This window comes from Montipora capricornis, chromosome 4 (assembly GCF_036669925.1).
Source record: "Montipora capricornis isolate CH-2021 chromosome 4, ASM3666992v2, whole genome shotgun sequence".
Taxonomy (NCBI): Eukaryota; Metazoa; Cnidaria; class Anthozoa; order Scleractinia; family Acroporidae; genus Montipora; species Montipora capricornis.
The window spans coordinates 48,155,637-48,165,636 of record NC_090886.1 but is presented as its reverse complement, the minus strand read 5'-3'; the positions used below and the strand labels follow the sequence as shown (position 1 = coordinate 48,165,636).

General features: G+C 39.0%; 1 protein-coding gene across 2 annotated transcripts in view; it reads left to right on the top strand.

Annotated features, from left to right (window-relative positions):
- The window catches only part of LOC138047208 (GDP-D-glucose phosphorylase 1-like), a 10,502-nt gene extending 4,488 nt beyond the window's left edge, over positions 1-6,014 (top strand). The window contains exons 5-11 of one of the 2 annotated variants that reach the window (XM_068893951.1): positions 666-806; positions 2,097-2,155; positions 2,270-2,372; positions 3,591-3,694; positions 4,212-4,381; positions 4,957-5,040; positions 5,362-6,014. In XM_068893951.1, the coding sequence (XP_068750052.1) occupies positions 666-806; positions 2,097-2,155; positions 2,270-2,372; positions 3,591-3,694; positions 4,212-4,381; positions 4,957-5,040; positions 5,362-5,489 (789 nt within the window). In that variant the 3' untranslated portion in view covers positions 5,490-6,014. The remainder of the gene's footprint in view (positions 1-665; positions 807-2,096; positions 2,156-2,269; positions 2,373-3,590; positions 3,695-4,211; positions 4,382-4,956; positions 5,041-5,361) is intronic. The other variant, XM_068893952.1, reaches the window with a different exon arrangement.
- Positions 6,015-10,000: the final 3,986 nt, after the last annotated feature.

Below are 10,000 nucleotides of genomic sequence, written 5' to 3'. Positions count from 1 at the left end.
TTGTACAAGAAGCATTAATCTATTCTTCAGGCCCCAGTTGTTGAAATGATGGATAGTGCTATCTGCTGGATAAATCACTATCCGGTGGATAAGTAATAGCAAAACCAATTCTGCTAATGGATAGTGATTTATCCAGTGGATAGTTAAGTGTTATCCTCCTTTTGAACAACTGGAGCCAGGTCTACATGAATACTGTAGAATCAACTAACGTGTACATCTGAAAGAAAGTCTGTGTCCTGTTCAGAGATCTTGAAGAAGGGGGGGGGGGGGGGGGGGGGAAGGTACCGGATAAGTAAATCCCCACTTCAGAGATCTTGGTTGGGGGAGGGGGGGGGAGGGGGGGGAATTAAGGTAAATAAATCCCCACCTCCTTCTACATGTAATTACAGTAGTTTTTAGGAATCTTTGCTGGTGTCATTCTTTTTTACAGCATGATATTTCTTATCTCTGCAAATCAAGCATTTTTGGTCAATGATGAAATATTTGCCACCAAAAACTGATAGAATATTGCATGACAATCAGGAATGGTTCTGATGAGCTGATAACCTCCTTGAATGTACATTCCTTGCAAAATTTGAAGCCCAAATGTTATGGTCAATCAAATTCACATTCATTGATTAAATGATGATGTTATTTCCTTATAAATAAATGTCTGTTTCATACAGGTATTATTTGAGCTTTGTCCTAAGAACAGACCCATGTCAGCTCTTGGCAGTGATGACCATCATATTATGTTGATAAACCTCAGTCCAATGGAGTATGGCCACTCATTGTTGGCTCCAAGTGTTAATTCAGGTCTCCCACAGGTACAGTACTGTAAAACAATCACTTGCTACATTGAACCTTCTGCTCAAAGGTGTTCCCCGTTTACAGGCAAAATTGTCTGGCAGCTACATTGTATAAAAGACCAAGGCAAGACAACATCAGCATTTTTTTACAATTTATTCTTTTAATTAATTTTAACTCAGCCATTGATACAAACATCAAAATACACTTTACAGATCAAAAGACTTAACTAACACTTAGCTAACAACACCAAAATATGTTACTCAAGAAACCTACACCATTTTTTTGCAAAAGCAGTTTGGATATTTGTCATGAGAAAAATGTATTTTTCCACTCTAATTTTCTCATAAACAAAATTAATCAAGTCTGCAAATTGAAAGTTTTTTATTTACCTCAAGCACATTACTAAATGTATGATCCTGATCCCCCTACCAGGCAAGGGCCAGATGTGCCTACTACTCAAAACCATTTTGACTGGGCTGTTGAGTGGATGTTAACCTATTGACACCTGAACTGCCCTGTGAAAAGTAAAATCAAGGCATTAGGCAGAGTAAAATCGATAAAGTCCCACTACTAGAATTTTTGCTATGAAAAGAAGGAAAATGAACCCAACGTAGAGGTAAGTTTTTTTGGGACATTACTAATTTAAACTGTTAACGAAACAGCGAAACGAAGCACCAAAACACCATGTATGACCCCACCATACATTGAATACTAACTGACAAAGGTTGGATTTGAGATTAAATATCATTTTAGGCCTAATTTGGCGTAAAACATTGTTGTTCCTAATCTCAGTCTTAACCTGAATCCTGACCAATCTTAATCTCAATGAATTAGGAGCAATAATGTTTTAGGCCTAAAACGATATGTAATCTCAAATCCATCCTTAGTTGTCAATGCATGGTGGAGTCACACATGGTGTTTTGGTGCTTCGTTTCGATGTTTTGTGGTTTAGTAATGCCCATTTTTTTTGTCCCATGACTTTGCTTATAAAAAGCAAAAAAAAAAGGTTCAGTTGCCGGGTAAGGGCAACATGGGATGTATTTGTGAACATATACTTTATTGAAATAGTGTTAGTTTAAACTTAGTTGGAATGTCTGTCCTGTGTAATGTCTTACAACATACACATTACATGACATACACTGTACATGTTCGTAAGTGAATTAAACTGCTGTAACTAAAATGTACATTGTATATGATTATTACAAATTTGAGCAGGGGTTCACCAAGATGAAAGATAAAGTGGCATTGTAATATTTAATGTTCCGGATATTAGTTTTTAGTACCTAAAATCACTGTTAACTGTTTAGGTCCTCACTGAAGAGGGAATATTACTGGGTTTGGAGACAGCAATGTTGAGCAGCCACAGGTACGAAGAAATAAGTAAACTAGTAGTAGCATTCAATTCAAGCATAGGGAGATTTTTTTCTTTACACAAAATTTTTTTAGAATAGTAATTAGTATCAATTCTTTCTTCCTGCAGAGGTTTCCGTGTGGGATACAACAGTCTTTGTGCTTATTGCTCTGTCAATCATTTACATTTTCATGTGTGGTACAACAAGTTTCCTTCCTATCTGGAGACAGTTGTAAGTTCAGTTGATAGCAGCTAAATTGACCATTTTACAGTTGTAGCTAAGTTACCTGGCCAAAGAATGGAAGCGAGGCTGCTGGTGACCCTGTTTTGATAAAAACCTTTGTGCTTTTCTTATGTTAATGTAGACTAATTACAATATTATTACAAGTTCAACACAATTTACATGATAAAAGCATTGAGGTCTCTATCAAGACAAGGTCACTGGCAGCCTCGCAGCACCATTCATAGGCTAGCTAGGTCATTGAGCAAACAACTGTAAAATGGCCGATTATAGTCTTTTTGTTTATTAGAACTGGTCAATATTAAAGTTCCAACCAGAATTTCCGTCTTAATTTAACCTGATTTTAAATGCTGGTGCAAGTGCACAAATGCATGCAGTGAACTGCATCACAAAGTGTGCTCTTGCTCGTGTCCTCAACTTCAATGTCACTAGTGGGTAGAAATGCAGAGAATAGGCTATTTCCGAGTTTATTCCTGCTTCCTCTTCAAAGCAAGTCTAAGTGCAAAGTTTTTGTGAGGGTAATTAGTTCTACTTTACATATATGAATGACAACTGCTGTAATTTTCATAAGAAAAACTTCACAACTTTAGACTCTCATTGAAGAGGAAGCAGACATGAACTCGGACACGGAGTCTTAATGTCACAAGTGTCCAGCAAAACTCTGCTCCTTAAGTAACAGCTTCATTTACTAACTTTAACACTTACTGTACTGTACCTTATTGTTGGAAATACTGTATGTAAAGGTAACAAGTGCTTAGCCACACCTCAATAGGACACTCCATGTTCGATATCAGTGCTGGGTGTACATTGTACATCTAATTATATGCATTCTAACTTAAACTAATGACAGATGATGAAGACTATTAAACAATAAAATACATTATTATCTATTGTGGCTCAAATTTTATTGCTGCTTCAAAATTTTTTAAACCGGTCCGATTTTGATTTTTCCTTTGTTTTAGATTGTGATAATTATATTCAACAGAGAAAAATCAAAATTGAACTAGTTTGAGAAATCAATTTTTAAACCAAGAAACAATTTCAACCACAAGGAAGGATTACGTTTTTTGCAAACGTTGGCCTTGTAGCACTTATATTTGAACTAGTGCTTCACATTACACTCTAATCAGTTACCGGTAATTTCAACCACAGCCTATCAGCATATGTAAATTTTTGTCTCTGATGTTCTCTTCCTTTTATTCATTTTAGGAAGTAATACCTGTTTGTGAAGACCTATTTGAAGTCAGGGACTATGCAACAACTGCTTTTGTCTTTGAATTGGGACCCCACACAGACGTTAGTATGCTAGCAAGGTAATGGAGGACTACAATGTACCAACCAAAAACGCTTATAGCTGTTTAAGAATGCATACGTTCTGCTTGTCCTACTCTCTGACATACCGGTACACATATCGACTGACTAACTAACAGACATGATTGGCTGGCTGGCTGGCTGGCTGGCTGGTTGAATGCACAACTGATTGACCGTCCGACTTGCTGGCTGTTTGCCTGGCTGGCTGACTGATTGTCTCAATGGCTGACGTATTAATTGACTATCTTGCTGGCTGACTAAGTGACTCACTGACCAATTGATTGACAGACAGACTGACTTGCTAACTGATTTACCGACTGACTGACCAAATAATTACAGACTAACAGACTGATTGACGCGATGGCTGACTCACTAACTTTGCTGGCTGACTGATTGATTCAGTGATAAACTGATTGATTTAATGACTGTTTCATTGCCTAAGATGATAAATTTCACCTTTACACGGTCACCTGTACAATATTTTTGCAGTGACGATCTGGCTTTGGCTTTTAATTTCAGAAAAGTGCACCAAATGTCATCATATTTCATCAGCAACGAAGTGGCGCACACTCTTCACATCATGCGGGGACGCGCATGCAGGTCAAAAAACGTTCAAAATGGTTTTGTTCTGGAGGGTGATGACGAATCTGTGCTTAGAGTGTTCCTTTGGCCTCGAAATTCAGTGATCGGTAAGTAAATCCTCAACGTTTATCGCTTGTATCTGAGTTCATTCACATCGTTAACATTAAAAACTTAAGATAACAGAAAACGATAACACGAAAACGCAGATTTACCAGCACGCAACAATTTTTATTGTTTTCTTAAAGAGCGAGACGAGAACAGTAGGGCATGGAGTTGCCGGTGTTGTGGTCTGATCTATGGATATAGGGGTTAGGTGTCAATTGGGACGAAAATTCTGTTCCTCTCCCCTGCCACTCCATGAATTGTGGTGAATAACTTAAAAAACTATAAAATAAATAAATAAATAAATAAATAAGGCTAACTGTTCAATTGTAACGTATGACAACAATTTACCTGCTTCCGTAAGAAACTGCATCAATCCTCCTGAATTCCCTTGAAAGTCAAGACAGCTCATGCTGAATTCAGCAGCGAAATCTCAATTTATTTGCAAATATATTCTATTCATCTTCATGATTATGTGGGAGTTAACTGATTACTGTTAACTCAGGTTTTTAGCTTCACTTTAGAATCTGACTCATGAAACTCTCTAAAGTTACTTTTTTTTTTACATGAAATTGTACAGGTTCAAATGTCAAGAGTTCGTATGCAGATACAGATGATCGACCCATGGCTGTTTGTGAATTTGGTGGCTTTGTTGCTGTGGAAAGTAAGAATTCGCTTTTATGTGTTATGCCCACAAATGTCTGCCCATTGTTTATGTTTGCAGAAGGCGTTGAGTTTGCGCATAGTAGATCTCAGCCGTATTGGGAGTGTACTTGCAGCAAATTTGGCAGAAAAAAAAATGCCTACAGCTGTGCTACATTGTAAGATTGGGTGGCAAGTCAAAAGTGACTCCTTGTATGGAATAAGGTCCGACTGAACAAGTTCAGTTGCTAAACGGCCACACCCATTGACTGTTCTTCTTGACACAATAAGTATCCGTTTCGCATTTGTTATTTAGCGTTTTTGTGTTTGTTTGCCTTTCTAGCACGAGACACATTTAACTCCTTCACTGAAGAAAAGTTTTGTGAATACATGAAACGGGCTACTTTACCTGAAGAAGAGTTTGTCCGGCACAGGGAAGAAGTGCGAAAATTATTAATTAAGAATAACTAGTTTGTTACATTTAAAGGTATAAAATTTCAGTGCTACTCAACTGAGAAAGTCTGAAACTAATTTAATTTCGTGGGAGAATAGTCATCTCGCCCTCAGATAATTTCGCCTACAGGCAACTCGAATCTTCCTGTTGGCGAGATGACCGACTATTTCACACAGTTTGGACACCGCGGAACTTAAATTAAGGGGACGAGTTTAAGAGCTCGTTCGGTTATGTTTTCTCCAGCAAAATGTACTATCTAGATTTTTCAAGATGAATGAGAATTTGACCATTTATTGTTATTTATTAATCACGCACCGGCACGGCAGACTTCGTTAAACTTGTACTAAGCGCTTCTCGTTCCCCGTCATTTTCTTATCATTTCACATTGTAAATCACGAAAATCCTCTTACTCTGACTAAGGTTTTCTGACTTTAAATCAAACAGCTTTCATTTAGTTTGGTAAAACAGGAGAAAGCCATTGTTCGTAAATGCGAAGCGTGATCTTTATATTTAATTAAGGGTTTTAAAACTTAACAACAAAATGGTGTGGTTGTTGATTTAAGGGCTTTAAAACCGATTATTTTTGCGGCCGAAGTAGTCATTTGAGACAAGCGCATTTCTTCAAGGCATACCCTTTAAAAAAACATAATTGCATTTATGAGAAGGTTATTCTTAGTGTGCTGTGGGTGGAAGAGGGGGTGGGGTGGGGGGGGGGGGCAATTGAGATTTCTTTCTTGAGAGCATTTTTCCCGTTGCCCTTTGGCATGCAAATGTTGTACCTCCCCTCCATCAATATCATAGATCCGTCGCGCACCAGCAACTTGTAATTGCATACGTACAGGAGTTTTCAGGATCTTCCAAAGAGGATAAGATTTCATCCTTCACATTTTAGTGTTTTATCTCTAGTTTCTTATGTACATGTGGAGTGATTTGCACTTTAAGTGCGGTGAAACTATTTTGCAATTAATGTAATGTCCATCGTCCGTCTTTGGAAGATAATTCATTGTACCTAGTCCTCGGTGTTTTTAAATATTAAACAACGATTTGCATCTCATGTAACACTTGCACTGAAGAAGGCAGAACGTGTTTCTGCTGAAAGGGCTGACGTGTCTACAACATTGAAAATCGTTGTTTTATATTTAACAACATCGAGGTCCACTTAAAAACTATGTCCTCCTTAGCCCTTCCCGACCTGAGAGTCAAACTTCTAGCTTTTTGCTCTGTCTGACGCCAGACGATTTTACTTGTGAGTGGAGGCACTTTAGGGGTAAATGGTTTAAAAGTTGCCTTCTTTTCTGCTCTCTAGTCCTCAATATTATAACGAAGTGGCTATAGGACGTTTTTAACCAACCTCTTGGGACACCAACAACAATAGAGAAATGTACGATTTCTGGTGGACACACAAAAGATGCTAATGAGCGATCCTTTGTTGTCATCCACCAGCATGGTGGCGATGACGTCACGTGAAAAACTCCAATCAGTACTGGACTCGTACACCAACTTATTCTAGCCTGTTCCAGGCTCTCAGGTAGTGGAGGCGAGGGAACGAGAACGAGCAAAAGAAATCGAGCGGAGTCTGGGCTCGATTTCTTTTGCTCTTTCTCGTTCCCTCGCCTCCACTATCCGAATGCCTGGAACAGGCTAACCTATTCACACGGGAGTGTTCTTAGAATGATTATTACAGGTTCAATAACACTCGGAAAGTCTTACCTCGTCTTTAATTCTTTTATATGCAGTTCAGCTATCAAACAGTGGCATTGATGCCTGTTTAATTTCACGAAATACCTCGTTCGTTTCGATGTCACCAGCTATCTGACCTGCCTTGTGTTCCTCGAATTTAAGTCCGAGCACTCATTTCAAACAGCGCAGAAAAAAAGAGTATTTAAGTCAAGGCACCCATTTTAAAACGGTTAGCTTTCAAAAACTGCATGGCTTTGTCGTTCATAATCATTCTACGAAGACTCTCGTATGAATAGCAAATATAAGTCGGTGAACGGGTCCCGTACGAATAGCCACTGACGTTTTGTAAGGGGGGAAATAATCGTTCAGACGTCGTAATGGTTTCTGACAACTTAAATCGGTTACTGGTGTAGTTTTACTTTAATCAGGAGAAACCTATTCTTTGATTGCACTGACGTGATAAGACGGCTATGTTGGTGCCAAAACAATAGAAAAAAGTAGTTCAAATTTTGCATGATAACAGAGTCGAAATCCCAAAAGACTTTTTCACTATTGTTCTTTCCACCAACATTGTCGCCGTGACGTCAGTGGCAATCAAAAAATAGGCCATTTCCGAGTTGACGTCTGCCTCTTCTTCAAAGCGAGTCTTTTGTGATGGTAATTAGTTCTACTTTACATCCAGGTGATCTGGTGACGTAATTCGGAGGACTGGGAAGAAAAATTTAAACGCCGTATCCCACAACCGCGCTCGGCCTTAGGTGTTGTTTCCAAACTTCCTGCAGTATTTCCATCGCCAAAACTCAACAGATCATTCCCTGTCTACCACATCTACTGTTACTGAATGAACATCAAGTAGACCCGACGAGATCTAACCTCGCCTCTGCCATTTTGAATTCGGTGGGATATGGCGTTAAAATTTTTCTCCCCAGTCCTCCGAATTACGTCACCAGATCACCTGGATATGGATGAAGACCAATTTTCATAAGAAAAACTTCGCACTTAGACTCGTTTTGAAAAGGAGGCAGACCTATTCGGAAATCTACTTTCAACACATTAATTTACATATGCGATTTAGAAGTTAGGAGTTAATTCTTCGTGCGTTACCACATAAAGTATGTAGCAATTCAAACTTTTACACAGCAATCAACTGACGAAGTCATTGGCCGACGTGTTGAAAGTAGATACGAAATAGGTTTTTCTTGATTAAAATGATGTTAAGTAATACTTTCTTAGCTTCGATAAGCGAAATTTTACAGAAGCGGCGTAGTTTTGTTCTCGGTTCGAAGCTTTCTATAATGAGTGTAGTATGTAGGAATGTTGCATACACGAGTCAAAACAAGACAAGTAGTCTAATCGGTTTGCCGCAAACTAGCCTACGATTTTAAATTTCAAACCAATTTTTTTTTTTATTTTAGTGTTCTTTGCGATGCCAAAACGCCATCTATTTTGCCTACACTACCCAGAGAAACACACACACAACGATGTAGATACAGGGGCCTATAGGTCAGCGAGGACCTCAAAGCCAGTTTATTGCAAAACCACCATCAACGTATCAGTATACGCTTAAATGTAATACTCGCCGTCGGAAAAGATCAAACTACGCAAAAAACCTAAATACGGCACCACCGGATACGAAAACCCAAAACCACTTAGTGGAAAAAAGGGAACGTATACCCCCACCTGCTGAACTCAGCTGCAGTGCCACCAACTCTGGGGGCTGAGGTACGCAAAAAATAACAAACACAAAATATCTAGAAAACAAATAACTCAGAATTAACAAAATAAAATTACGAAGCTCGAGTAAGTGCTGACCTAGACTGATTCAAAATCGTAACGAACAGCATGCATATCTCACAAAGCTACCCATAATCCCTCTCACGCGGACCCAGGCCTCTGGTCCGTGCCGGCAAAATAGCTATTTCTACCTATTCCACGAAGCTACAACGTCAGAAATACCATTTTTTGTCAACTTATCCCAGGATATTGAGTGCGCAAGCCACTCAGGACCCCTCGGTCCCAGGGGCCCGTTTCTCGAAAGTCCCGAGAGGCTTTAAGTCGTCAAACTTCACAGTCAGTTTGCTTTTTAGTACCTTGAAAACATGTTAAAAGATCGGCTTTCCTGAACAAGCGGTTAGTAGGTTCACAAATGGCTTTTCGAGCCCGATAAGTTTTCGGAACTTTCGAAAAACGGGCACCAGATACGCTAGCGGATTTGGACCCCCTTTCGCGGATTTGGACCCCCTGAAAATAAGCGTTCTTTGATTAATTAAGGTAATAAAATTCCTTTCCTTTGTTTTTAGTTATAAAGATCTTTTACCTTTTTAGTACTGAAACCCAAGTCTAACTTTGATTTTTGTCCTTATTGAAAATGAATACGAGAATTCATGACTGGAAAAGTTTGAAAGAAAAAAATCTTCTGAAGCCTCGAAGTCAATTAAACGTCCAACAAGAAGTTTTCCAACCAAGTGGCGCCTCCTTTGTGAACGCGCCGCCCATTCAAACTTATTGACAAATGGAAGAAAAATAACTACGAAAGAAACAACGCTTTACGAAAAAGCCACAGAGCGTTTTTTAAATAACTTTAACTGAATTTCCTTTTTCTCCTTATTAAAGAAATAACGCAAAATTCAAGGAGTTCCCAGTGCGTGACTTAAGCTTCTGTCAAAAAGGAGTTAAAATTCGCGTCTACTTTACGAACACCCTGCAAGCAGAGCCCCCTTTTGTCTTTTTCTTCACTGAGGAGGAGAAAAGTAGGCTCTGTCCGAATCGCGTCAACCGCAGCCCGAGCTTCTGGACTAGTCAATCTTGTTTTCTGTCGTCAAACCGGCTATTCCAGTGCGAGCTTCCA